Consider the following 27,801-nt stretch of genomic DNA (forward strand, 5'->3'; position numbering starts at 1 on the left):
CCTACAATATTTCAGCGGTCAGCAAAAACAAGTCAACCTTTCGATTATTTCTGAATAATACAACTTTTTGAAGGTATCCACTTTAAAGAAGATTATTTACCTGCAACCTTAGTTAATTTTTTTTAATCTAATTAACTCTTAATTAAAACTTTAATTATGATTAATTAATAATTAAAATCTTTTTAAAAAAATTAAAAAAAAACCCTCTTCCACCACCAGCCACTCCTTCCCCTTCCCCGGCGAGTTGCCAACCCAGCCCCCGGCGCCGGCCACGCTTAGATCTCCCCTTCCCGGCACCCTCCTCATCCCCGCACATCCCCCGTTCTCTCTACTCTCTTCCGCAATCCCCACAAAACCACCGAAAACCCTCCCTCCCGCAGAAAACCACCGAAAACCACCTAAAAATTATCCTCTACCCTCGAAAAACCCTAAGCGAAATCCTAGGGAGGTCCGGTTAGGATTTTTCGATGGCGAGGGATTGGTTTTAGGTGGTTTTGTGCAGGAGGAGGGTTTCAGGGATTGTGGTTTGTGGGGAAGAGAAAGAAGAGAGAAGGGGCGACATCGTTGACATGCTGTGTAGGGGGGCCGGCGCCGGGGGAGGAGATTTAGGTGTGGCCAGCGCCAGAGGTCAGCTTGGCAGGTCGCCGGGGAAGAGGAATGGGGTTGGTGCTGGTGGTGGCGGAGGTGGAGGTGGAGGTGGGTGGTTTTCTTATAAATAAAATAAATAAATAAATAAATATAATAATAATATTATTAAATTAAATTAAAAACATCAAATTTAAAAAAAAATAATTTAAATTGTCAAACCAATAAGATTATGACACGTGTCTCATTTAACCTGTTAATTAGGTCACTAACCGGTCATAACTCGTTTAAAGCGAATACCCTCAAAAGGTTGTATTATTCAGAAATAATCAAAAGGTTAACTTGTTTTTGGCGGACCGCTGAAAGGTTGTATTATTTTGACAATTTTTTCTAAAAATAATGCAAGTTACTAAGGGACTGTTCACATTTATTGAACTGAACTGAACTGAGCTGAAATGAATACTTTATGAGAGAAGGAAATTAGGAGCTGAACTGAAGTGAAGTGAACCAAGTTGAACTAAACTGAACTGATTGGAGCTGAACTGAATTGAAATGAAATTAAGCTGAAGTGAACAGGCCCTAAATACGAAGTAATAATTTTGGTTTAGCAAAAATAAGGTGAATAATAAAGGTTTAAATCTATGATTAATCTTAAATCTTAAGCATTAATTTTTACACTTAAATTTGGTAATTGTTTTACAACATTCCTTTAAGACGCCTATTAAATACATGTACTACAATAATTGTTCTTAATTTGGTAAATAATTATTCTTGTATTATTAGAATAATTATTCTTGGACATACAAATTATTGTACCCTCTCTCTTTAAGATTGAGTGTATTCACCTAATATTTCTTCATATTGCCCTATGAAATATCCAATTTACCCTTACTCTCTCCCCCCCCCCCCCCCCAAATCTAATTTTCTCTCCATTTTCTATATGAGATTCTAAGTATATTAACTACAAATAAACCCCTTCATCAACTTTGTCACTTCGCTGGACATGCCACATGGTAGTTCCTATTTCTTCCATATTCTCTCCACATACATGGCGCTATTTCATTTCATCATATTTGTCACTCTCGGGAAATAATCAATACACAACCTACATAACATATTTTGTTTCTTTTGCTAATACTTCTTTATGTTGTCAAAGTGGCTATTTTGGTGCCATTTTCTTCACGTAATTGTTTTTATAAAAAATCAAACAAGCACTTTAATTGACGATAAATCAACTAAATTTCTTCAATTATTACATGTTTTATACGTTTGCAATGTCAAGCTCGATATTGTCTACTAAGTACTAACAATTATCATCAGGGCCGTCTTATAGCATGTTTTTTATGATACACAGAACAGGGCCCCAAAATTGAGGGGTCCAAAATTTCGTTGGTTCAAGTAAAAAAAAAAAAAAAAAAAAAAAAAAAAAAAAGAAGAAAAGAAAGTAAATATCTCATCTTTATCATTTTCTCGTAAAATAAGGCCACCATTTCCAAAACCATATCCAAACCCTTCAGATTTTTTCTTCTCCAAATTTAAGTCTTTGATTTTAGTTTCTAAATTTCTAAGTAAAATTAAACACTTTTTTTTTATTTTTTATTTATTAATTTTTAATTTTTATTTTTTATACATATCTCTCTTAAATGTCTAATTCCCTTAATTGTACCCAAGTACCACTATTTTTTAGGCAAACTTTAAGCAACAATTTATCCTCAATTATAATATTCGATTTTGATTACAATTAATTGCCAATTTATTTTCATATTATACCAGTATTAAGTACTTTCATACCCACAAACAATTAGTCAATTAGAATCTTTGCACAAAAAAAAAAAAAAAAAAAGGTACTATCTTTTTCAATTGTGATTCAATTAAATCCACAAGTTCTTTGCCCAAGAATTCTTCCATTAGAGTTTGTAGAGTTGGAGCTATGGTGTTTGCCGGTTGTGTTTCTCTCTTTTTTTTTTAAAGTATAATAATAATAATAATAATAATAATAATAATAACAATAATAATACTTTTTACCTTTTATTTTAAAATGGATTTTTTTTACTTATTAAGGGCCTAATTTTTGTAATTAGAACAGGGCCTCCAAATTGTCGGAGACGGCCCTGATTATCATTCGCGCTACTAAGATGTAGTTTATACACACTTTGCAGTATTAACCACCAATCCTAGCTTCATACAACCCACAATTGCTTTAACGAGTATACTTTGCAATTATAAATCATATCTATTACTAAGAACCACCATTATTTCTTTAATGCAACCAATGTCACAGATCCCTAATTTTCATGTATTTTACATCACGATCAATTATTTATTCCTTTGGTGGTAAACAACTATACATTACTTCGTATTTTTTTCAATGCCAATTTCATGTATTATCGAATATATATTACTCATAACGACTTTCATAACTGTTGGTAACAGTTGCCATATGAGGATGATTATTTTCGCGCCACCACTATATCTTATACACAACTGCCATCAACAGTTACCATATTAGGATGATTATTTTCGCGCCACCTTATCATATTAGGATGATTATTTTCGCTCCACCACTATATCTTATACTCAACTGTCATCAATAGTTACCCTATGAGGATGATTATTTTCGCGCCACCACCATATCTTATACGCAACTGTCATCACAGATCGTCAACTGTCATACACTTCACATCACGATCAACTGATTATACCTCAAAACAATAACCCACCATTCTTCTAAACAACTCTACATGTACCTGATTCCCAATCCCAATCTCATCCGCCATTAAAAACAGAGCATCCACACCATCTCTTCGATCTCCATCAAACAATCACCCTCCACCTTTCACGATAACTCTATTAACGCCACCATCACACATCACCAATTTCCACATTTCACATCAAGACCATTCTGATTACTCCTTTCTACAATTAACACGTCGTACTCAACATCATCCATCATCGATCTTCCACACCAATTTTCACTTAATAGTGGTAACTAACAACCATCAAATTTTATTAATACAATAACATCTCAAAATTCATAGAATCAAATATTGAGAATTGAAGACACAAGTACAAAAGACCTTTCCATCTCTCTCTCTCTCTCTTCTTCGCTGACTCCACTTTTCTCTCTCCTTTGTTTCTCCTGCCTAAAACACACAGGCCTCGTTTTTCTTTTCCCTCCCAGTAAACACTCATACACATGCGTTATATACTTATATTCTTCACCAAAAAAAAATCAATTGAGATATAAAAATACTCCCTTTATATTTCTTCACTTTAGGTGAAATTTCTGTGTATTGGGTTCTGCTATATCAAAGCTTTAACATCTAAAGCTTCAGGTTTTCGAGAATTTCAATTGGGAAAATTGCTCCATTGGTTTGTTTAGGTAATTTCTGATCTCCCCTTTTCGTGTTTTGTGTTTGTTATTTCAGTATTTTTCTTACTCTAGAACTTTAAAACCCTAGTTTATGAATTGTTGTTTTGTTTGTTTTCATTGGCATTATACAGGAAAAGGGTTTTTATATTTGAAGGAATTAGAATACTTTGTTTTAGCAGTGGAGATTGATTTGGGTTTTGTTTTTGGAATTCTGGGTGTTGCTTGAATTGATTGAATGTTGTTGAATTTGCTGAGGAATAAATTTTTTTTGCTGAATTGTGAGAGGGAATGATTGGGGTATGGAGATAGGAAATGCCCCAAATTGATTAAAATTGAAGGGTTGTATGTTTTTTGCTGATCCAGGTGTTTGGTTAGGGTTTGGAAAGGAGGGCTGTGAAAGTTAGGGTTGGTGAGGGAGAATATGGATGGTGAAGATAAAAAGGTTGGCCTCAAAAAGAGGTCCAAAGGGGTTGAGATTAATGTAGATTCTGATGATGATGAGCCAATTGGGGCATTGTTCAAGTTGAAAAGCAAGAGAAACCCAAAGAAGGTTAAGTTGGGATCGGATGGTGAGAAGGGTAAAGAGTTAGGGGTTAAGGGTAAGATTGTAGATGGAGATTTAGGGGGGATGGAGGATACCTTAGCAAGCTTTAGGAAGAAGTTGAAGGGTCCTAAGAAAGATAGTGGTCCTGGGAGTTTAGTGAAGATGGACTTGGTGTCAAAACTGGCCGAACTTGCGGATGAATGTCTTAATGTTTCACAGAAGGATGAGGGTCTCGTAACTAAGCTGGTTCAAGGTGCTGAGGATGAAGCTTGTGATGTGATTTCAGATTTAAGTATAAGTCAAAAGTCAGAGAAGAAGCAAAATGAAAAAAGTAAGAAGTCCAAGGCTGCATTAGCTGAAAAGAGTCCTAGAGTGCTTGTTGAAGCAGATGACATTGAGATGCTGGAAGGTAATTCATCAGAAAACCAAGTTAAGAGACCGGAAGGTTTGATGAGCCCGAAAAACAAACATAAGAAGAAGGATACGAGATCCAAGTCTTCTTCAGCTGCAAAGAGTCACAGGGTTTCTGTACATAGAGATGACAGTGAGGTACCAGACAACCATGCATTAAGTGATCAGGTAGAGGAAAAGGAAGGTGCATCTACTAGCCCTTTACATGACAATTTGACAGATTCTCTTTCCTCCTTTTTAAGAAAGACGCAGTCTGGTGTACGCAAGAAGTTGCGTGCTGCTTCTGTTTCAAACTCTAGGAAGGGAGGGCATCTGCAGGAGAAAGATCAGTGTCCAAGCTCAGGTCGTGTTTCCATAGATTTTCAATCTACAGTTGAAAAGAACTCTCTTTCAGATGCAAAATGTAGAAATAATAGTCATAAATCAGAAGATTATCTTATTGATAGTGGCCGAATCAACTCCATTGCTCCCCACTATGAGTTAGTGAGAGATCAGGGTTTAGACACTCTACTTGGTAAGGGGTCTGGAAATGTACCATTCAAGGATCCTGCACATATTGATAGTATTATTACTGATATAAGTACAGAACTTGACACTTGCAACTCTATGGTGGACCATTCATATCCAGCTTCCCAAGTAGTTGCTTGTTCTGATTTAAATAGAGTAGAAATCAAAATTGGTGAATTTTGCAAAGAGGTTGAAATGGTCCAGGAGCAGCCTCAAATTGTCTTATCAAATAAAATCTGTGAAAAAGATGCAGCTAAGTTTCCTGTTGTAAAGGCTTTTAATCAACATATTTCTTGTTCTCAAGATGCTCAACCCCAGAATGGAGTTGGGAGTTTTGTACCCTTAAATGCCAGCAGCATGGTTAATGATGCTCCCTGTTCTACCTCCAAATCAGATTTTGTGGAAGAATTACGTGGACCAACCAAGTGTGAGGCTACTGTTAGATCTCATAATGACTGTATTCAGCATGATATGGACACTTCAAGAGCTGATCCAGTGTGTGCTTCTGATCAAAATAATGAAGGTGATGCTCTCATCGGGATCGATGTCAATGAAGGAGCCAATGGAATTTCGCCCTCCCCATCCATCACACCATGTGAGAATGGCGCTTATCTAGAAAATTCTGGATGCTTTCCGGAGTCCAACAACCAGTGTAATTCCGCGTTGAATGATCGTGCTGTCCGGAGGGCGAAAAAGCGGAAAGATGGCGACATGGCTTATGAGGGTGATGTCGCTTGGGAGGTTGTGATGCAGGAGCATGGCTCTCTTGATTTGTATCATCCGGTAGATAGAGACCTGGGCTCTCTGTCAAAGGAGAGATTTGATTCTTCTCCAAATGCAGGCCTTGACTTTGAGGTTGGTGGAGCTGCTGCAGTGTCAGTTGGTCTCAAAGCTCGCGCAGTTGGTCTTGTGGAGAAGATTAAATTCAAGGAGGTCTTGAAGCGCAAAGGTGGATTGCAAGAATACTTGGAATGCAGGTTAGTACTTGTTTAGAACTGGATCGCTGTAGCGTTACTTAATGTTCTAGTTAATTTTCAGGTTATTATTAGTTTCGAATCATTCTCCCATATTATCTTTATATTGTGACAAAGTTTATCAGGTGCTGTATTTTGGTCTTTGATTGTTAATCTTGAGATGTTTAGTTTTTGTTGTGAAATTATATTTTGTTTCTTCCATGTGGGAAATCCATTATATTATTGGAATGTGGAAGTAGACATCATTGTCCTGTTAATTTATGTATATTTTCAAGGTATACTTATGACAGACCTACTTTATGAGAAATGATTTTTTGACACCATTGTTTTGTTTAGCTCTGAATGTTGGTTTGATTAAAATATTAGGATTTCCTGAATTGTGGTGATATGTCTGCATGTTTTATGTTTGTATCTCATCCTTAAAAATTTATTTCAATTGGAATTCTTGGTTTGATGCAATGCAGGAACAAGATTTTGAGTCTTTGGAACAAGGATGTCACCCGTGTGCTGCCTCTTGCTGATTGTGGCATTGCTGCAACTCCATCCGATGACGAACCTCAGCGTGCTTCCTTGCTGAGGGATATCTACTCATTTCTTGACCAAAGTGTGAGTCGTGTTTACCGGATTTTATCAACTTCATCCTTCTCCATTTTCTCTTCCATCACAATTTTATTTCTTCCTTTGTGATTTTCCCCCTGTCTTTTCTCACTAATACGTGAAACAGGGATATATAAATGCTGGAATTGCTGCTAACAAAGAGAAGGCAGAGCCCAAGTCTAGAGGGAATTATAAACTGTTAGGAGAAAAAAAGTTTGAGGGAGGTTCTGGGGCTTCTGTTGCTGACTCAGTAGACGGAGTATCTTTTATCCTTGGTCAGATCAAAAGTCTTGATACATTCCCTAAGGCAGAGGATGGTGTTCCTTTAGCTGATGAGAACCCCACAGAAGAAGATGTGAAAGCTGGTGTTGAAATTATACTTGATCCATCTTCTGATAAGCAGCTTGATGCATGCCAAGGTGAAGGGAAACCTGATGAGCAATGCATTGATGAGAAAGCATCTACAGAAAACCTTGAATCAGACTTCTCATCTGCTGATATACTGGGGAAGAATCTCGATAATGCTGTAGACCCTTGTCTGCCAATGACTCGTGAGCATTTGGAGGCCAATACATGTGACTTGGATAGCAAGAAAAGGATCATAGTAGTGGGAGCTGGGCCTGCAGGTTTAACTGCAGCACGCCATTTGCAAAGACAAGGATTTTCTGTCATTGTGCTTGAGGCGAGGAGTAGGATAGGTGGTCGGGTTTATACCGACCGCTCTTCACTTTCAGTTCCTGTGGATCTTGGGGCGAGCATTATTACGGGAGTTGAGGCTGATGTGGCTAGTGAAAGACGACCAGATCCTTCATCTTTGATTTGCGCTCAGTTGGGTCTTGAGTTGACAATACTAAACAGTGATTGTCCACTTTATGATATCAGAACTGGTCAAAAGGTTCCTCCGGATGTTGATGAAGCTTTAGAAGCGGAGTTCAATAGTCTTCTCGATGATATGGTGTTTGTTGTTGCAAAAAAAGGAGAAAGTGCTACAAGAATGTCTCTTGAAGATGGTTTAGAGTATGGTCTTAAAAGACGCCGTCAGATCCTTTCTGAAACAGACAATGGAAAATATGGAATATTGCGGCCGTTGACTGGCACTGTCAATCATGAAATGGGTTCTGAGGGCTACCATTCTGCAGAGCAGAATGTTGATAGGGATGGAACACTCAGTCCTCTTGAGAGGAGAGTTATGGATTGGCATTTTGCTCACTTAGAATATGGTTGTGCTGCATTGCTGAAGGAAGTATCTCTTCCTCATTGGAACCAGGATGATATTTATGGAGGATTTGGGGGTGCTCATTGTATGATTAAAGGAGGTTATGGTGCTGTTGTGGAATCAATAGCTCAAGGACTTTCCATCCATTTGAACCAGGTGGTGGCTGACATTTCTTATGGTGCAGTGGGCTCAGAAGGATCTGATAATAGCTCATACAAGGTAAAAGTGTCAACTTTCAGTGGCAAGGAGTTTTCCGGAGATGCTGTTTTAATAACTGTGCCACTTGGTTGCTTAAAAGCGGAATCCATTAAATTCTCTCCACCATTGCCACAGTGGAAACATTCAGCAATCCAGCGGCTGGGTTTTGGTGTTCTCAATAAAGTAGTCCTGGAGTTCCCTGTAATATTTTGGGATGATACTGTAGATTACTTTGGAGCTACAGCTGAGCACTCCGACCTAAGAGGTCGCTGCTTTATGTTCTGGAACATCCAGAAAACAGTTGGAGCTCCTGTTCTCATAGCATTAGTTGTTGGTAAAGCAGCTAAAGAAGGACAGAATATAAGCCCCTCTGATCATGTAAATCATGCTTTGAGGGTTCTACGTAAACTATTTGGTAATACTGCTGTTCCTGATCCAGTTGCATCAGTAGTGACAGACTGGGGAAGAGATCCTTATAGTTATGGTGCGTATTCTTATGTTGCTGTTGGAGCTTCTGGGGAAGACTATGATATAATAGGTAGACCAGTTGAGAATTGTTTGTTTTTTGCTGGTGAAGCTACCTGCAAGGAGCATCCAGATACAGTGGGTGGTGCAATGATGAGTGGGCTGCGAGAGGCAGTTCGTATAATTGACTTATTGACTACTGGTAATGACTACACAGCAGAAGCAGAAGCTGTTGAAGCTGCCCAGAGACAATCAAGCAGTCAGAAGAATGAAGTTAAGGACATTGCAAGAAGGCTTGATGCAATTGATCTCTCCAGTGTCCGCTATAAGAGCCCATCAGATAGATCCCAGCTTTTTGCTAGAGAAAGTCTACTGCAGGATATGTTCTTTAGTGCCAAAACATTAGCTGGACGATTGCGTCTGGCCAAAGAGCTATTAAGTCTTCCTGTTGAATCTCTGAGGTCTGTTGCTGGGACAAAAGAAGGGCTTGGTGTACTCAACTCGTGGATATTGGTGAGATTTGTACCAACACTATTTCTCTTGAATGGAAGACAGACACAACAATTGCTAATGTTGTGTTTTTGCTTTGAAGTCTCTAGTACTGAAGTTGAGAGATTGTTAAGATTGCAATTTAACGTTTCTCTTACATATTGACAGGATTCCATGGGAAAAAATGGAACTCAACTCCTTCGTCTCTGTGTCCATATACTTGTGTTGGTTTCCAGAGACTTGGTAGCTGTCCGGCTGTCAGGTATATGCAATTTTTTTTTTTTTTTTTTTTTTTTTTTATTATTTTTTTTTTACTAGCTACTTTGCTAGACATTAAAAAAAAGTTGTTCATTGGTATCTTTTCTGTCATTTGATGGTTTTGGTATATTTTAATACTTTTAAAGTTTTGTGCATATATTTTGGTTTGCAGTATAGATCACTTTTACAAATGTTCAACTCATCTATTGTTTTCCTTTCCTTCAAATTAACTTTGCTTTGGTTCCTACAAAAATAAGATCTATGTGCAGTTGTGCACCAGTAGTGATATTAGGATGGCCTGTATGTTTTCCTGCATTCGACGTGGTAAATTTCAGCTGATTTCTCACCTATGAATTCTTTGGATTTTAAATGTAGGTATTGGAAAAACTGTCAAAGAGAAAGTCTGCGTTCATACTAGTCGTGACATACGCAGCATCGCAAGCCAGTTGGTTCACATGTGGATTGAGGTTTTCCGTAAGGAGAAGGCTACGAATGGTGGCTTAAAATTATTGAGGCACATGACAAATGCAGATTCTTCAAAAGCAAAAGGGAAAGATCCAGGTTCAAGGAAACCTCCTATACATATGCAGCACTATGCGGCTGGAAATAAGGTCAATTCAAGCTCAAAAAAGCTAGCTGTTAAGCAAGTGAAGTCAGAAAATGCAACTGGCTCAAAAATGGATGCTCGGTCATCAGCATCACAAATTTCAAATGGCTCACCTGGTAACAAGTTAGAAGAGGGTGGGAACTTACCATTGTCAGAAGAAGAACAGGCTGCTCTTGCTGCTGCAGAGGCTGCCCGTGCTGCTGCGGCTGCAGCTGCTGAGGTATGCCCCCCTCTCTCCCCCCCTCCCCCAATTATTATTGTTCAGCTTATAAATGGAAAGGTACAACTTACAAGAAAGGGAAGGAAAAGAAAATGACGAGAAATTTTAGTAAATCAGGAAGGTATACTGTAAGCATGTATTTATCTCTTGAACATATAACCTTGTTTAGTTGCTAATGCTCTTTAGGGGATTGGTACAAAAGATGTAGGCTTTCACCTTATGAGCCTTAGCTAACTTGAAGATCCAGAGGATAAAGCAGGAAGTATCAAAACTAGATTTTTAAGTGAGATACATCATAATTAATAAGATATTGAAAGATCAATTGAATTCTGAACTGGCATCACTTGTTTATATGGTCCGTGTTTGGCCATTTGATAATATTAATCACTTATCTTTGGATGGGGTAGAATTGGGCATTGTATGTTTTGTCATTAAATTTAACAATTACTTCTGTTGCTTATTGCTAGGCCTATGCATCATGTGAAGCTAGAGTGAGTATGATGCAGTTACCGAAGGTACCGTCTTTTCAGAAGTTTGCTAGGCGAGAGCAATATTCACTAGTGGATGATATTGAGCGAAAAAGATGGTCTGGTGGTGTTTTGGGAAGACAAGACTGTTTATCAGAAATAGACTCAAGAAATTGTAGAGTTAGAGATTGGTCTGTTGATTTTTCAGCTACATGTGCCAATATTGACAATTCAAGAATGTCTACCGATGACTTTTCACAACGGAGCCATTCAAATGAAATGGCATGCCAATTAAACTTGAGAGAGCATTCTGGAGAAAGTGCGGCTGGGGACAGCACTGCATTTACTAAAGCTTGGGTTGATTCTTCTGGTAGTGATGGGATAAAGGACTACCATGCCATTGAGAGATGGCAGTGCCAGGCTGCAGCTGCTGAGTATGAATATCAATCTTCCGTACATGCTGAGGATGAGGAAGATTCAAGCACACTGTCAAGACATCTCACAAGGAAGCCAGAAGGAATGGTTAATGAGAGTTCTGTTTCACAGGTGACAGTAAACAAGGATTTGGCTGCTAACCAGCACATAGGAACTGAGCATATCAAGCAGGGTGTTGTGGATTATGTAGCTTCTCTGCTCATGCCTTTGTACAAAGCAAGGAAGATTGATAAAGACGGTTATAAGTCGATAATGAAAAAGAGTGCAACAAAGGTCAGATACAATTTTTAATTGACAGCCATATTCAATTACAAGCACTACTTTATATTTTATATTATCGCCCTACCAAGATAGTACAAGGGGAAGATTTAGTTTCCCACAAGTGCCATTTTCAATACATTGACATCATTTTTGTTTAATTTCTCAGGTCATGGAGCAGACAACTGATGCCGAAAAAGCAATGGCCGTCTGTGAGTTTCTTGATTTTAAGCGCAAGAATAAGGTAAGACTTAGTTTCTTTTTAGCTGGCGCAATTTTTTTTTTTTTTTGGGTAAATACCTAGTTTTGCCTTTCATCTGATTGTGATGGCTTTGCCTTAATCTTCTAGTTTTACTCCCTCTTGTTTTTAACGAACTCCCATAGTATTTCTTACTATTGCCTTTTTACCTACAACTATTTTTTAAAAGCCTTCCGACAAGAATTGGCCTTAAACTTAGTACTTTCCCAGGTTACAACTCTTAATGATACTTATTTAGAAATTCAGAATTATATTACTTTGGTGGGTTGAGATGAAAAAAATATTATAGTGAGGTATAGTTATGGTACATATAAGTCATTTTTTTTTCAGTCAATCCTAATCAATTGTGGTCTACTTATATTATACTTGTATTATTTACGGATGGAGAGAATATCTTCTTTGATGTTGTTGCCTTTCATCTTACTGTTGTCCTTTTGCCTCTTCGTATTTCTCTCTCTCTCTCTCTTTTTTTTTGTTCACCTGTTGGATTGAGCTTAATGAAATAAATTTGAATACTTTCTTATAAAATGCGGAAGCTAACTGAGAAGTGGTGTCGTAGTTATTTGTTGAATGACTTTCTTTGAGGCTTTGTTTTGCAAATGGGGGCAAAAGGCAGAATCCCATTACCCTCGTCTCAGTTCTCGAAGTTGTGGTTGAAAGTTGTGCTATCTATCTGCCCTCAAGGATATACCTATAGTATGCATAGTAATAACAATGCTATTTTCAAACTAAAAAAGTAACAATGTTCTTATATGATTATCGATATTGACGAGGTTAGTGTTAGCAGTATCATAAGAATGGCTGTTTAATATCATTACTTATACCATCTGTTTGCTTGATTAATTGCAGATTCGCGCTTTTGTTGACAAGTTGATCGAGAGACACATGCCAATGAAGCCAGCAGTGAAGCCTTGATGTGCTGCCGTAGCATGCAATACATACAAACCATCAAAGCACTTGGTGACTGGGGATGTTGGATTGTGGACAATAGAAACCTTGGTTTGGCACATCTTTTGGCATTTGCCTTAGACAATTAGCTCATAGAATCTTGTTCGTGTAAAGGAGAAACAAATCAGAGAATTTCCTGCTGTCTATTGTGGGGGGATTTACGCAGCTTTTCTGGCATTTCTGAAGTTGTTCAGACGTTCTCACAGAAGTACTGTCTGAGCTTTGTCTAGGCTTCTGCTGATTATGTGAAGCAAGTGTTGCGACCTCTTGCATATCTGCCATAGAGACCAGTTCCATTTGAAGAAAACATGGTTTTTTGAATGCATTCTTTTCTTCTGCATCAATTGTACTTCTCAGGGTGGAAAAGAGCACCCCAAATTTTTTTAGTTTATTTTTTTTTCTGCACAGGGATTATTCATAGATGAAAACCTCAGTTTTGTCTTTTAACATTGTACAGAATAGGATTGTTGCCATTAGTATACAACACCTTTTCTTCTCTCTGGGAAGATCATTAAATATTTTTCCTCCTATTGGTACTAAGGGTACAAGTTTTGTGCTGGCTTGGAAAACAAAAAAACGATTTGTTTCCTTGAATGTTTTGATATGCACACCTTCATCATGGAAGCTTTTTTTGAGCATATGCATGGATGCCTGTTTATGGCTGCATGTATCAAGTGCATCTCAAACACTGGATATGCATAATTGAATTGCGGGCACAAGTGAGATGCATGAGAGGCACACTCACATTGAACTGGTGAGATGAGGCTTTTGGCCCTTGGTGTTATATAATATATATCCATCATTGCAGATTGAAAGATATGTTATTTTTACTGATTGAATGATAGATGAAAGCATCTGTGTCTGGATTTATCTGGTTTGTTTGAGTAACTTGTCGTGATATGTATTTTTGAAGTTTATGTTACTTATAGACTTTGTTCTCTTCTATGTCCCTTCTTCAGATTGACTCAATGGAAGTCAATTTTCTTTGCAAAGGATGGATTCAAATCATTTATGTGCATGGAAACAAGTTCTACTAGCCTGAAAACTTCTACGTGGTCGATTTGGCTTCCGCACAAGGTAAGTGAAAAATAGAATTAATACCTTAAAAATCCTGATTCTTTTAGGGATTTTATTAAAATAGCTTGGGTGGACTGGGGGGGGGGGAGTATATGATGAAGTAGGTAATAAATTAATTTCTTAGATGTCTCTACTTAATGCTTATGAACTTATTATGGTATGTAATGATTCTTGATGATATGAGATGTTAGTTCATTTATAGAATTTCTTTACTTATCGAATGATCAAATAGGTACTTTCTCTTTCATCAGTACGCTGTCACACTTTCCCAATCCTTCATGATTAAGGATATGACATATTTATACAGCAAAACCCTTAAAAATAGGTATGCCATCAAAATCCTCTACTTATCACTATAATATATGTAGATATGTAATGATTTATAACCCGTTGCGCTGATAGGAAATGTGCCAACTTTTTCTGGCTAGTATATTGTCAGTAATGAAGTTAATCAATAATGAGATATTTATGTGCACTTTTTTCATTTGACTTTTCAGGCCTCAACGCTCAAAATAGTTGCTGATTTGCACTTGTGGTTAAACTGAAATGAGATAGCTATTGCTGCTTAATAATTTTGATGTGAGGATGATTAAGATTTCTGCTTGTTAAGTATATATTTTTTGTTTGTTTGTTTGTTTGTTTGTTTTTTTTTTTTTTTTTTTTTTTTTTTTTTTTTAATTTGAGTTCTGAATTAATTACATTTAAATGATTCAAGTTGAGTAGATACGGACATGCAATTCTTTTTATTTACAGAGGCGATGTGGCTGCCGGACATCACATTGTAAAGTTGTATTTTTCACCTTACATTTGACCGAGAAATTGGAAGAGCATACTCATGGTTTGTTCCCCAGCCATGTCAGGAAAGCGTTCAAGATGACAATATGTTAATGTGTATGCTTACTACCTGAGCAGAGTATAAACAGTAGCATATATGCAGTAATTATGAACTGCCATTACTTTGCACTATCGTGCAGACCTCTCATGTCTGAAACCTGAGGGAATTTAAAACATTTTGGCGTGGAGAAGTTGCTGGGGGCTGTTAATGATCAGAGTGAGTTCCTCTTATTGTTCTTTCAAATTATCTTAGTTGTTAATTGTGATTCTGCATGCAGATTGTTTTTGTGAAGTTATGGAAGCTAGAGATTTGAAAAACGGATCTGATGTTGGGCATCCCTCACCTGTTGTTGCGAATTCTGAGCTTGAATACTCATTTCTATTTCCCTGAGTTTTGTAATTTCATTATGGCATGCACTGTAAATGCCATAGAATTTCGAATCAATAATAATTCCCGTTTCTTGTCTCAGGAACCCTTTTTGCCATATTTTCGCCACATTTTTATTCTTTTACTCGCTTTATCTTAAATTCAATTGTTGTCATGATAGTTTAAATTGAATGTGTTATGTTGATAGTTTCATTGGATTAGTAATTGGATATGTAGATGAAATGAGTATATTGTAGGACATCTTTTGCACAGGGTGCCAATTGTAATACGGAGTAATATTTATAATTCTCCACTCCCCCGTGTTTATGTGCAGAGCTCTCGTGGGAAGAATCGAAGAACCGTTTTGTGCACTTGTATTTAGTCTTTTGCCCACGATTTTTAAGAATTTAACCCACCCTTTTTTTCGGGTGCGTAAAATGATTAATTTTATACTGTATTTTTTTTTTTTCCCTTAATATCTTGACAATAGAACTTTTGTACTCTTTTTGTTATCATATAAAAGTTTCATTTGCTTTTGTACACGATTTTAGGGAAATAAATAAGAAAAAAAATACTGTAGTAATTTTGATTGACTAAAAATAAATGAAGCTATAATGAGACTTTTCTTGAGATCAATGACAATTTCAAATGTATGATCATATACAAAAAAACCTCGAAATGAAAAAAATTGAGCTCTTTTGCTAAACTTTAGATATCTTTGTATTAGATAATATGGAGTATATCAAGTATCAACCACTTGGACTACATATTGATATTGGTTGAGTTGTACGTCATAATTGTAGTTAAACTCTTGATGTACCTATTAATTATACTAATAAGTGTAACACTCAATGATTTTAGGGAATATATACATGCTTATTAATCACCGCCTTATTTTTTAAAATTAAAAAAAATTGATTAATTGTGGTATGTAAATGGTATTCGCCTAGTTGATACTCCATCTATCTCTATTTGTTTGCCTGTTGCATTTTTTAAGTCAAAATTTTAAGTATTTTGACTATGAAACTATCACCGGTCTTTAAGCAATAACATTGTCACATATAATTTTCTTTAAATCCGTTTCTTAATACTATATTTTTCGTACAGATCAATTTTTTATAATTTTTTTTTTTTTTACATTTTGATTCGTTTAAATACGTGTGTTGGAGATCTGAAAGTTTGGGCCAAAACACAAATTCCTTGGGCTACACAGAAACTAAAGAACCCAAACACAAATCAATGAATCGGACTTGTTACTTGCTACCACGTGTACTCTCTTTCTCTCTCTTGTTTCTCTCTCCAATAAATAAAAACCTCTTTTGTTAGTGATGATCCCATCCAGAAAATCCTGATAAATCATTTCATTCATTTTCTCTCTCCTCCTCTTCTTCTCTCAATCATCCATCCAATCGCCATTGTTATACCTCCATTTCTTAGATCCAATCAACCATGTCTACTGCTGTCTTCAATGGCGATGAAACCGCTCCCTTCTTCGGCTTCCTTGGTGCCGCCGCTGCTCTAGTCTTCTCCTGTATGTCAAATTCAAACCCTAAAATTCTCGATTGTTTTCTTCGATTTTATGTAATTCAATGCTTATACTGCTTAGATCTAGGGTTTACCTGATTGAATTTCGATTTTGATTTTGATTGAATTTGGATTTTGATTGATTGTTTGATTGATGATTGATTGAAGGTATGGGAGCTGCGTATGGAACAGCAAAGAGTGGTGTAGGAGTGGCATCGATGGGAGTGATGAGACCTGAATTGGTGATGAAATCGATTGTTCCAGTTGTTATGGCTGGAGTTTTGGGTATTTACGGCTTGATTATTGCTGTTATCATTAGCACTGGTATTAACCCTAAGGCTAAATCTTACTACCTCTTTGATGGTTACGCTCATCTTTCTTCTGGTCTTGCTTGTGGTCTTGCTGGTCTTTCTGCTGGTATGGCCATCGGTATCGTCGGTGATGCTGGTGTCAGGTATATACATATCTCGCTCACTCTATCTGCTACTTTCGTATCGTTTCGTTTGATTGTTGATGACATTGATTGATCTAGTTTGATTGTGAATTGGAATGGTTTTGTGGATTGGATCTGTTTAGAATTGTTGTTTTTATCTATCTGTTGTTCTTGGATCTTTAGGTGGAGCATTGTGATTGTTGCTTGTGTTGCTGTGTCTTTTAATTGAGGATATGATGATATGATTAAAGTATTTGCATCTTGGAATTTCCAATTGTATATTGAAGTAGTTGCATTATGTTAAGAATAGACGACTACTTTTTTCCGGATATCTAGAAATGTTTGATTTCTGAATTGATGAGGATATAGTATATTTGCTGATGCTAATTTATGTCTTCTTTGCTGTGTTTGTTGATTTTTCATCTTTCTGTCGTGTTCTTAGGATCTAGGTTGCAATGGCAGTAATAGCTTGCCGTTGTATGTTGCGTTGTTAGAATGTTGATTTTTAGTGGTGCTGAGCTGTTCTGGATCTGGAATTTGTATTAATAAGACTGAAGAGTAACACTATCAAGGAAGTGGTCCGCACAAAATATAGCTGGAAAGCCTGTTTTTGACTTGGTTGTTTATAAAATAGTGGAAACATGACTTCATCTCATCTAATATTAATATGCATCTCTAATATTTTATTACTAGACCAGGTATTGGTCATGAGATTTAGTCTTTTTGCTGTTCGATTACAATTTTTGTTTACTCTACCTGTAATTCCTGCCCCTAGTACCATCTGCATGCTTGATGATGGAAAATTGAGTTGTTCACTCTTGTTTCGTCTGAATGTATGAGAAGTCGAGACTATCCCAAGTTCCCAACATAAGGTTGTTATGCTAATTCACTATCCTAACTGGATGTAAAGGGTGATTTTATCTTCAAATACCCCCCCCCCCCAAATCTTTTGCTGAGGTCGAGGGTAATTTTATTGTCAAGATTGTTTTGTGCTTGATTAATTTGTTATACACTGATGGTCTATGTTCTGGATTGCTGATAATTGATAAGGTTATTTGTTACTATTGTCTTTCTGGCCATTGGGCACAATCGTCTGATTTTTACTACATACAAATATTTTTGTGTTAATTGGTCCATGATTAGCTGTATGGATTTGGAGCTTTATGGAGATTAAGGATTTTTTTTTTCCCATCTAATTTGTTAGCAGTTAATTGAGCAACCAGGAGTTAGAGCATTTTCTTGGCTGGCATTTAATTGGGCATGTTGCTCAAACTCAAAGTGTGTTGTACACATATTTGTAAATTCAGTGATGCTACTTATAGTTATGCTACATATCTCTGACCATCAATCAGTGACGTATAACACTCCTTTTAAGTCCAAATTTATAATGTTAGTTATTCTTTCTTGCTTAACTTCCTGTAGGTACTAATTTATTTAAAACCAAATGAGAGCTTATGCACATGGTGGGCTAACCTTATTTTAGATCTTAGCTATACTATTATGGTTTTGATGGCATGTCTTGATTTTATATTGGGTCATACTCTGTAGGAGAGTTGAGATTTATTAATATTTCTGGCATTCCTGTCTTTTCCTTTAGCCTGTTTAGGTTTTCTCTCCTCTGTCTCTCTCTCTCTCTACCAATCTTCTGAAGTTGATTTCTCTTGCCCCTTGCATTTTGTGCCTTCGTAGAATTAAGAACACAGATGCTTGAATTTCAGTAGATGATCTTCCCCGTTTCTGTTCATCATGGATTACTCTGCTTTGCCTTTCAGTTGGTATATCTGGTTTTTGTTTTTATATGTTTAATTTACTTGTTACTGTTCTTCTTTCATGAAATATGCTGTTGTGTACAATGTACAGATTTTCATATTTTTATGTATCTTGTGTTTTCTGATGACTGTAATTTCTCCTCTGGTCCAAGTTTTTCTTCTCTGAAATAATATGCTTATAGAGTTCTAGTAATTTCCATTCGAACCTGTGCTGTGAAGCTGTTTCTCTTCCTTGTCCGTTTTATTGTGTGACTGTCTTGCTGTGAAGTCATTGATGTGCTAATAGATATCAATGCCCTTAATATTCTTCTGATTAACCTATTTCTTGGTACAGAGCCAATGCCCAACAGCCCAAGCTTTTTGTTGGAATGATCCTTATCCTCATTTTCGCTGAAGCTTTGGCTTTGTACGGTCTCATTGTTGGTATCATCCTCTCATCCCGTGCTGGTCAGTCAAGAGCCGACTAGAAGCGGTTTGCCTCTTAATCTTTGCTGTTTCCATTGCCACCGCTGGAGATGTAATTTTTTTCTTACTCGGGCAGTGAGAGGGTTACTTGGCATTCAAAGTGGCTCCTCTTGAAGGATTTGATTATGGTCTTATTGTTTTGAGTTGTGATTAGTGGTTCTACATGGAGATTGTTAAAACCAGAATATGTAGAGTTTAATAGTTAGTGTCTCCTCCAAATAAAGTTATGATGTATCATTATTTCCCATCTTTGCACTCCTGGATATGGAGATTCAGTTTGGACATCCTGTAACAGTATGTTGTTAGATGCCAATTATTCTTTTGATCTTTTCATTCGTGGATTCGATATACATAATTTAAGCATCATTCTTGCTATGATTTTGCCTCAATTGTGGATGAATAATAGTGTGAAAGCTTTAGGCTGCATGCCTACTTGTATACTACGAGTATATTTGCTTTTGGCTGCGTTTAAGCTTCAGGGTTCTGCATGCATATCTCTTTATGGAGTATTTGTTGATTTGATTAGGTAGTACTTTATTATCCATATAGCACTTTGTAAGTTTGTATAATACGGTCACACTTTCTATGTATCAGGTTCCAATTTGTTGTCTAAACTGATTAGTGCATTGCTTCTTCAAAATAATAATAACAATAATTATAGCATACCCATAAACAATCGTTTGAAACAAAACATTAATAGTGAAAATAAAAAGGATGGTATGTTTTAACAAATAAATAAATATTCAATGTTGCCAAAAGATAAAAGATGCACGTTACACCTAATTGATTGATGAACTTGTTTGAGTATCCATTATTTCCCTTGAGAAGACAACTTCAATTCTGCAGAATGGTGAGGATCTTGGAAAAGTCAATAGCTCTTGAAGAATATCTCTCTCGTATACGCTTGGACGCCACAATTTGATAGTCATCTCCTTCAAGCTTGTCGCAGCCTTTAATATATACCGACAAATTTGACTTGCCAGTTCAAGGAGATTGTAACTGTTCAAGGCTTGACACACAACCATCTTCTCTTAAAGAACTAAGAGAGTCATCAATCCATTCGACCTGATAAACAAATACCAATATATTGAATTAGATTCAAATTAATTTAATTTTAGTTACGAAAGGAAAAGAAACAAGGAACTACTTTGTATGTACTTACTTCCTCGAATGTCACAGATTTCAACTTGGGAGCTCGTTTTAGTAACTCGCAAGTAAAACCATCGGCCTTTACCTCCAAATGAGTCAAGTTTTCGAAAGTTGGTAGCTCTTTCCCATTAACTAGAAACTGCATCAAAATTAAATGAACATTATTAGTTAAAAACTACACAATAAACTAGGTCAGTATGTAATTAAGCATCATAGATTAGACTAAAAAGTATAAACTTACCTTAGAAGTTTTAAGCCTCAAAGTACTTACTTTGGAAGCCTTGCTTATAAGATTATTGATACCTTGATAAATATCATAATATCTAAATTCATCAACTATATTTTCAAAATTATCCGAAAGATTAAGATTTGCCGAGCAAATCTAGACTATCAACCATATAATGTTTTGCTTCATCTTCAATACTAAGCTACTCAAGATTTGGTGCTTTAATGCTAATACTCGAAGGTCCATATTGACCATATATATTATGATTTATGGTATCACATATTTCTAATGACTTCAACGTCAAACACTCCACATACAATATCTCATCCAAACCAATACATTCTTTGATAAGTAGTTCTTGGAGAGATAGGCAATTCGATATCAACCTCTTCATATATTCTTCGCCATTAAACTCTACTCTAATAAGGTGGATGACCTCAAGGCTCGGTAGATGAAAAGACGGAGTATCATCGATTTTCACACCCGTTAATTTCAAAACCGTAAGCCTTTTTATCACAAATCAACTCTAGAAACCTATAACTTTGACATCGACCCAAGCTCAAAATATTCACGTTTCTTTACAGCATTCAACCATGACTCGTAGTTGTCAGTATCATCATCACAAGAGAATTTGTAACGAAAACGTTGTAAATAGGATATATCGTTCTCAACTAAAACCTTGCTCACAAAATTATTGTAACAAATTTTCGCCTTTTCACAGAGGCATCGATGTGTGATAATATTCTGGTATCTCATTAAAGTCAAGTACAGAGACTTGAGTCCATACTTTCTTCCATCTTTTTAACAATACACAAGTCTTAACAGCAGTCTTTGTTGGTAAAAAAAAAAGAGTATATGACACAATATTGAATCATGTAGATAACTAATGTAATCTATATTTTCTAAGGGAGTACTAATGTTACTCATGTTGACTATTTTTATAGGTAAATTATGATACCCTTGTTAAGTTAGGAAAATAAATACAGTAAACTCTATCTTATTACAATAGTTTCTTAAAATAAAAATAAAAATCTATCTTATTTTGTTTATTTGGTATAAATCTATATATATACTAAAATAACAACCATTAATGTCATCGTTGCCGACGTGTCACTTTTTTATTTAATTTTTTCCCTCTAAAATGCAAAGATGATGTCATATTTTTTTTCCTTTTTGAGCTACCCTATTTAATATAGCTTTGAAAACATATTTCATTTGAATTTTTAAATTTTAAATTTTGGGTTTTCTACACATATTATGCTATTTAGTTATTTACAAATTGTTAACAATAGTTAATAATATAATTTAATTGAAATTTCTTAATTAAATATGAAAATTATGCACTTTCGGGAATTGTATATTCATATTTAATTAGAAATTAGTTACGAAAAATAAGAAAGTTATTTTCTTTCAGTACGTATTAAAAGTCTATAATTCAATTATTAATTTAAAACCGTGCATCGCATGGGGTTAATCTAGTTTTTATATTATTATCTTGTTCTTTATGTCTTTATTTATTTATTTATTTTTATGGAAGTATATTTGGAAACAAATTCAACTTATTATTATCTATCTGATTTGGAAGCTTTGGTGCTTAATTAATTGCTACAATTTTCGTTGACATTGCAACTTTTATCATATTTTTTTTTCTAATCAATCCACTTAAGTTTTCGTTATAAAAAAAAAAAAAAAAAAAAAAAAAAAAAAAAAAAAAAAGTAGAATACTCCGTATTAGAGATTAGACCATCTTAATTCATGAGAAATTCTAGCTAGAGGTGTCAATTCGGATAATCAGATGGAGTTTGGGTCGGGTCTGTTCGGGTCGGATATGTTCGGGTCAAAATTATTCTTATAATTCGGATCGGATCGGGTCGGGTCAAATTCGGGTCGGATCAAATTTGGGTCATGGTCTATCGAGTCCGGGTCGGATATGGGTCGAATCAACTCCAGATCGGTTCATGTTCGGTTCGGATAAATTCGGATCGGGTTCAAAACGGGTTTAACCGAGTTAATTCCGGGTCGGAAGAATTTGGGTCGGGGTGATTTCGGTTCGGTCAAGTTCTGTTTGATTAAGATAAGGTTGATCCGTTGATTCATTAAATTGGTCAATTTCAATTCAATTTCTTTTTGTATTTGGCTGGATTTTAATCGAGCTGACCCAATTCATATTTAAATAAGGTTATTTTTAAACTAGAGTTATTATTGAGTTTTTACCTTATTAATGGGTCAATATCAAGTCATTCATGTATCATACGGAGTATATTTTATTGAGTTAAAAGAAGAGGTTTTAATGTTCAAGTATTACAAACTATTTGTAGTAAATTTTAGACGAGATGAATATAAAGCTTAGAAAATAATTTTATATAATTGGTATATACATGAAGTAAACTTGTTACTCCGGATTATTTCATTGTAGTAAAAAACGTAAACTTATTAATAATAACGGAGTAGTATAAGAACTTGAATAAAAAGGTCAAAAATTAATTATGGCCTGGTTAAATTCGGATCGGGTAAAAATCAAATCGAGTTAAAATCGGGTCGGGTTAATATCAGTTCGGGTCAAAACAGATCGGATTAGATCAGTTATTTTTCGGGTCAATTTCGGATCGGGTTGAGCTCGGGTCGGATCAAATCGGTTCGGTTAGAGTTCAGGTTGGGTCAAATCGGATTCGGGTTGAGTTCAGGTCGGATCAAATCGGTGCCGGGTTAAGTTCAGATCGGGTTGAATTCGGATTCGGGTTGAGTTCAGTTCGGTTACAGATCGGGTTTGGGTCTTGAATTTCTCGGATCAAATCGGCTCGGTTACAGTTCGAAACGGATAGTTTTTTTCGGGTCGGTTCGGTTTTGACACCTCTAATTCTAGCTATGCTAAGTTAGTGTTTTTTTTTTTTCTTTTTTTTTTGAAGAAGCTAGCTTAATTAATTTTATTATTACTCATATTTGTCAATTTTCTATTTTGATTTATTTATCTGATGAAACATAATTATTACTTCGTATTTAAATGCATTTGCAAAATATTAGACTTGGGAAACAAGTTTATATTTCCTAGTTAGCGAAGGATTCTAATTATGTATAACTTTGTTATTAAGTAGTACTCATATCCCTTAAAAATAATAAAAATAAAAATAGTACTCGTATTTGAGATATTGATTTATTGATCTTAGCCCACAAAAATAATTGTACTCGGTAGCATTTTTCTCAGGACTATTAGCCTCACACCAAAGTAAATTACACTAGTATACTTTATATAGCATTTAGTAGAGGAAATTGATTTATTCCAAGGAAAACGAATACATAATACAAATTTTCAGAAGGCAAAAGACATACGAGTAAAGATAAAATTTTAGACGAAATTAGAGTTTTAGCCACAACACATAATTTGCATCAGAAGAATGACAGTGATAAGATAACCAATAAACTTGTTTCAGAAGTTCAGAGTAATCAATTTGATACAAACCAAACAAAGTTCAAAATTAAAGAAAAAAAAATGGGAAAGGTTACTTCAATTGTTTTTACACAGAATATATAAGATGCAATATCATCCAATATGCGTATGGAGCATAATTTTACTCCTGTGTAGGCTGTGTTTAACAAGTCTTCATGTTTCCAATCGATTTCAATGCTCAGCCTGCATTACAAATTTACTGCTCTAATAGTCCATCCACTCATCAAATATGGTAAAAACTACGCGAAAACTTGTAGCTCTAATAGTGAACTTCTTGAAACCTTTAGCTCAACAATACCTATCAATCAAGATGGACAACTTTAACTTGGCAGATTGGTGAGGATCTTGGAAGATTCAATAAACTTTGATAAACAGCTCTCCCCCTCTTAATAGTCGTAGGATGCAAGTAGATTGTCATCTTCTTCAAGGCGGTAGAAACTTTCAATATATACTCTGCCAATCTGATATGATGTCTTTTATCCAAGAAAATTTCAACATGTTCAAGAGATGACATACAGCCAGGTGCAACTTTGGAATAAAAACTCTCACCAACACAATCTACCTGATGAATTAACACAAAATATTTTACAAAAATCACATTCAGAGACATGACTCATAATAAAAAGTTAAAAAGAAAAATCAAGAATTACGTGCTTACTTCCTCAATGATCAAAGATTTCAGCTTAGGAGTACTTTCTAACAGCTCATGGATAACAAAATCAGCGGCAAGCTTCAACTCAATCAAATTTTCAAAGTTTGGTATAGCATCTTCAAAACAACAAACAACCTGCAAGGAATCGAACAATTCCAGTTGGAATTTTGACAAGTACAGCTGATAGGTAATGTCAAAGAGTTCACTGATTAGTAAAACTATACGAGGCAAGAGGATAAACTTACATCAGTTCTTCCTAATCGCAGAGATTTTACTCCAGAAATCTTTTCAATAAGCTGAAGTGCATGATGTTCAATTTCATCATAACCTTCACTGTCCCAAAGATCAAGATTTGCCTCAGTAAGCAACTTTAGTTCACCGATGTTATAATTAGCCAGCGCGTCTTGGAGACTGAGGTACCTAAGATTTGGGGTTTGTATGCGTATAAAAGGTAACACATAACTACTGCGATTAATTGCGCATTCTTTTATTTCTAAAGACTCTAAGGTCGAAGACTCCACATAGAGTGTTTCCTCAAAACCATAACATCCATCGATAAGCAGCTCCTTAAGAGCAGTACAATCCAACACCAAACTCTTTAGAAATAAATCGCCATCAAACAGAATGGAAACTAAATGGATGATCCCAAGGTTTGGAAGATGGAAAGAATGTCCCATATTACTAATCATAAACCCTTCTAGTTTTAAAACCACAAGTTTCTGACCGTATAGAAACTGTCTAGGCAAGTAAAAAGTCTTGGGGCAATGAAGCTTTACATTGAGCTCACAAAACTCACGCCCTTCTACAGCTCTCAACCATGACTCAATACAGTCGTAATCATACTCATAATATGTTCTGAGGGTAAAACATTGCAGACAGGATACGTCATTTTGAAGTAAAACCTTATTGACGAAATTCTTGAAATGAATTTGCTGCTCGTCACTCAGGTATCTATGTGAATGCGGCATTTCAGTAATGTCCAGTGCAGGGACTTTAGTCCAGACATACTGCCATCTTTTCGATAAAATACACGTCTTCACAGCAGACTTTGTAGAGAGAAAAGATAGAATGTAGCTGATAATTGCATCAGGCAAATTACTAATATAATCCATGCTTTGATAGTTTGATGATACTCAACAAGCCATTGATTGTCAGAACTGCAACTTCAAAGACAACGTGACAAAGATATAAATTGAGTATATGTTCATCTGGGATCACGATATGCATCATGAAAACATGACAAAGATATAAATTGCGAAATTTTGTAAAACTTTAGAAGCATATCAACTTTAACAGTAATACAGAATGATCTCAAAAACCAACCATTATTAATTAACAAGAAAAGCTAATGGCAATTTAACAATCAAAATTGAAAATGTAATCAACCAAAGAAAGCAATCATGTAATTAAATTAACCCAAATCACCAGATCATAGATAAAATCATCAAAATTCAGGGAAATTCAAACGTTCAAAAACAAATAAACAAAATTTGAAATTAGTTAATCACAATTAACATTAGACAATTAAAATTATGATCTATAAAATAAAATAGATTGGGGTATAATGATCCCAAAAACCAACCATTATTATTTAACAAGAAAAGCTAATGGCAATTTAATAATTTAAAAAATTGAAAATATAATCTACCAAAGAAAACAATTATGTAATTGAATTAACCCAAATCACTAGATTATATATAAAATCATTAAAATTCAGGGGAATTCTAGGAAATACAAAAGTTCAAAATCAAACAAGCAAAAATTGAAATTAGGTAATTATAATTAACATTAGACAATTAAAATTATAATCTTTAAAATAAAATAGACTGGAGGATAATTACCTCAAATTTTTGCTAGAGCTAAAATCAGCAATTAAGGTGTAAATTGATGCGCATTGATGCAACCTTAAATTGGGGGTTTCTCCATCTTCATCTACAATTGATCAACTTGAATTTCTAATTGTTGAATGAAATGGGGAAAGATTAATAGTGGGGAAAATCAATTGATTGAAAAATTAGGAGCAGAAATTTTGAGAATTTGGGATTTTGTTAAGGAGGAAGCAGGATCGCTTCTGTCTGAGTATAAAGACGCTACCCCGTTGAGTTTGAGTGCTCGAGTTAAGTATAACTCCGGATAGTGGTAAATGGATTATTTGGATATAATAACTATTTTAAACCTAAAAATAATTGGACACTAAAATATATTTTCAAAATTCTGTAGTAAAAATAAATTCATTTTAGCAATAAGATAAAATAACATAAAAAAGACTAGCAAAAAGTAGTTAAATTTTGTATAGTATATATTATAGTTGATTTCAATAAAAATAAGTTTTAATCCACATAGTTATAGTAGACTTTAATAATTACGAGTACGTAGTATAAGGCTTAGTTCACTTCACCTTATTTTTGCTAAAATGAAATTATTTTTACCGAAGTGAAATTCTTTTTACTGAATTTAATTTTATTGAACTAAAATTATTTTTGCTGAACTGAAATTATTTTTATTAACTTATTTTTACTGAATATTTTTTCTAAGGTGAAGTAAACAAGGCCTTTTAGTTTGACAAAAATAATTTTTTATTTTTAGAAAAAGAAAAATAATTTAATTTCAATAACAATAATTTAGATTAATAAATATAAGGTTGAACCTAACACCATCAAATTAGTATTACTAGCTTTTATTGGTGAATATATGAATATCAACACTGATATATAAGTAATATATGAAACTATTATAATTTTAGTATTTAGGTAATTATTGTTTTATGTATATATAAATTTTGATTAATGGGGGGGAATAATTTTACTATAATAGAGAAATTGTGATTTGATTTTATGAGTTGATTGATTTGTTAAATGCATTAATTGTGGGTTTGATGAAATTACTAGGATTGATTGAAGATTATGGAGTAAATTATGACATAATGTTATGAGATCAATGGATTGAAAATTATAATTGATTGAATCAATTAAAGGCATTGATCTTTTTAGTACTCCGTATTAACCAAGAGGAGTATTAAAGTCTTTTCAAGGAGAAATTACAACCTTAA

The 27,801-nt window shown here is 35.1% G+C and overlaps 4 protein-coding genes and 1 long non-coding RNA gene across 9 annotated transcripts; 3 read left to right on the forward strand and 2 right to left on the reverse strand.

Moving 5' to 3' along the window:
* Positions 1–3,657: 3,657 nt before the first annotated feature.
* LOC145586595 (lysine-specific histone demethylase 1 homolog 3-like) lies at positions 3,658–13,542 on the forward strand. Its single transcript, XM_081643474.1, has 9 exons — positions 3,658–3,967; positions 4,090–6,397; positions 6,859–7,000; positions 7,119–9,383; positions 9,528–9,621; positions 9,993–10,444; positions 10,912–11,619; positions 11,774–11,848; positions 12,713–13,542. Exons 2-9 carry the CDS (start codon positions 4,380–4,382, stop codon positions 12,776–12,778), a joined length of 5,820 nt encoding a protein of 1,939 aa, XP_081499600.1. The 5' UTR covers positions 3,658–3,967; positions 4,090–4,379; the 3' UTR covers positions 12,779–13,542.
* A 235-nt stretch (positions 13,543–13,777) lies between these two features.
* On the forward strand, positions 13,778–15,351 carry LOC145585454 (uncharacterized). Of its 3 annotated transcripts, XR_014100664.1 has the most exons (4): positions 13,778–13,888; positions 14,121–14,213; positions 14,386–14,467; positions 14,642–15,351. It is a non-coding gene; the product is annotated as an uncharacterized LOC145585454 (long non-coding RNA). The 3 variants fall into 3 exon arrangements; XR_014100663.1 differs by having other exon boundaries at positions 14,121–14,467; XR_014100662.1 differs by having other exon boundaries at positions 14,386–15,351.
* A 1,065-nt stretch (positions 15,352–16,416) lies between these two features.
* Positions 16,417–19,613, forward strand: LOC145586596 (V-type proton ATPase 16 kDa proteolipid subunit). The gene is made up of 3 exons (XM_081643475.1): positions 16,417–16,620; positions 16,782–17,067; positions 19,150–19,613. Exons 1-3 carry the CDS (start codon positions 16,539–16,541, stop codon positions 19,280–19,282), a joined length of 501 nt encoding a protein of 166 aa, XP_081499601.1. The 5' UTR covers positions 16,417–16,538; the 3' UTR covers positions 19,283–19,613.
* Positions 19,614–20,264: 651 nt separating this feature from the next.
* On the reverse strand, positions 20,265–21,411 carry LOC145584357 (putative F-box/LRR-repeat protein At3g59170). Its single transcript, XM_081641216.1, has 5 exons — positions 21,209–21,411; positions 20,862–21,161; positions 20,671–20,752; positions 20,443–20,568; positions 20,265–20,345 (listed from the first exon to the last, which is right to left on the reverse strand). Exons 1-5 carry the CDS (start codon positions 21,409–21,411, stop codon positions 20,265–20,267), a joined length of 792 nt encoding a protein of 263 aa, XP_081497342.1.
* Positions 21,412–24,021: 2,610 nt separating this feature from the next.
* On the reverse strand, positions 24,022–26,872 carry LOC145585455 (F-box/FBD/LRR-repeat protein At1g78750-like). Of its 3 annotated transcripts, XM_081642155.1 has the most exons (5): positions 26,594–26,872; positions 24,998–25,909; positions 24,759–24,887; positions 24,399–24,662; positions 24,022–24,283 (listed from the first exon to the last, which is right to left on the reverse strand). In XM_081642155.1, the coding sequence occupies exons 2-4, from the start codon at positions 25,862–25,864 to the stop codon at positions 24,402–24,404; spliced, it is 1,257 nt and encodes a 418-aa protein (XP_081498281.1). In that variant the 5' UTR covers positions 25,865–25,909; positions 26,594–26,872; the 3' UTR covers positions 24,022–24,283; positions 24,399–24,401. The 3 variants fall into 3 exon arrangements, with proteins under 3 accessions (XP_081498281.1, XP_081498279.1, XP_081498280.1); XM_081642153.1 differs by having other exon boundaries at positions 24,023–24,662; XM_081642154.1 differs by having other exon boundaries at positions 24,023–24,662; positions 24,998–25,915.
* Positions 26,873–27,801: the final 929 nt, after the last annotated feature.

This window comes from Chenopodium album, chromosome 16 (genome assembly GCF_948465745.1).
Source record: "Chenopodium album chromosome 16, dcCheAlbu1.1, whole genome shotgun sequence".
NCBI classification, from domain to species: Eukaryota; Viridiplantae; Streptophyta; class Magnoliopsida; order Caryophyllales; family Amaranthaceae; genus Chenopodium; species Chenopodium album.

Bases quoted from the DNA above. Each gene is read 5' to 3' on its own strand.
- LOC145586595 (XM_081643474.1), top strand. From the start codon at position 4,380: ATGGATGGTGAAGATAAAAAGGTTGGCCTCAAAAAGAGGTCCAAAGGG. The intron at 7,001-7,118 runs GTGAGTCGTGTT...TACGTGAAACAG, and splicing joins ACTCATTTCTTGACCAAAGT to GGATATATAAATGCTGGAAT. The intron at 11,849-12,712 runs GTAAGACTTAGT...GATTAATTGCAG, and splicing joins ATTTTAAGCGCAAGAATAAG to ATTCGCGCTTTTGTTGACAA.
- LOC145586596 (XM_081643475.1), top strand. From the start codon at position 16,539: ATGTCTACTGCTGTCTTCAATGGCGATGAAACCGCTCCCTTCTTCGGC. The intron at 16,621-16,781 runs GTATGTCAAATT...GATTGATTGAAG, and splicing joins CGCTGCTCTAGTCTTCTCCT to GTATGGGAGCTGCGTATGGA. The intron at 17,068-19,149 runs GTATATACATAT...TTCTTGGTACAG, and splicing joins GTCGGTGATGCTGGTGTCAG to AGCCAATGCCCAACAGCCCA.
- LOC145584357 (XM_081641216.1), bottom strand. From the start codon at position 21,411: ATGAGATACCAGAATATTATCACACATCGATGCCTCTGTGAAAAGGCG. The intron at 20,753-20,861 runs GTAGCTTAGTAT...TGATGAATTTAG, and splicing joins ATTAAAGCACCAAATCTTGA to ATATTATGATATTTATCAAG. The intron at 20,346-20,442 runs GTAAGTACATAC...TTTGTTTATCAG, and splicing joins AATCTGTGACATTCGAGGAA to GTCGAATGGATTGATGACTC.
- LOC145585455 (XM_081642155.1), bottom strand. From the start codon at position 25,864: ATGGATTATATTAGTAATTTGCCTGATGCAATTATCAGCTACATTCTA. The intron at 24,888-24,997 runs GTAAGTTTATCC...GATTCCTTGCAG, and splicing joins TGCGATTAGGAAGAACTGAT to GTTGTTTGTTGTTTTGAAGA. The intron at 24,663-24,758 runs GTAAGCACGTAA...TTAATTCATCAG, and splicing joins AATCTTTGATCATTGAGGAA to GTAGATTGTGTTGGTGAGAG.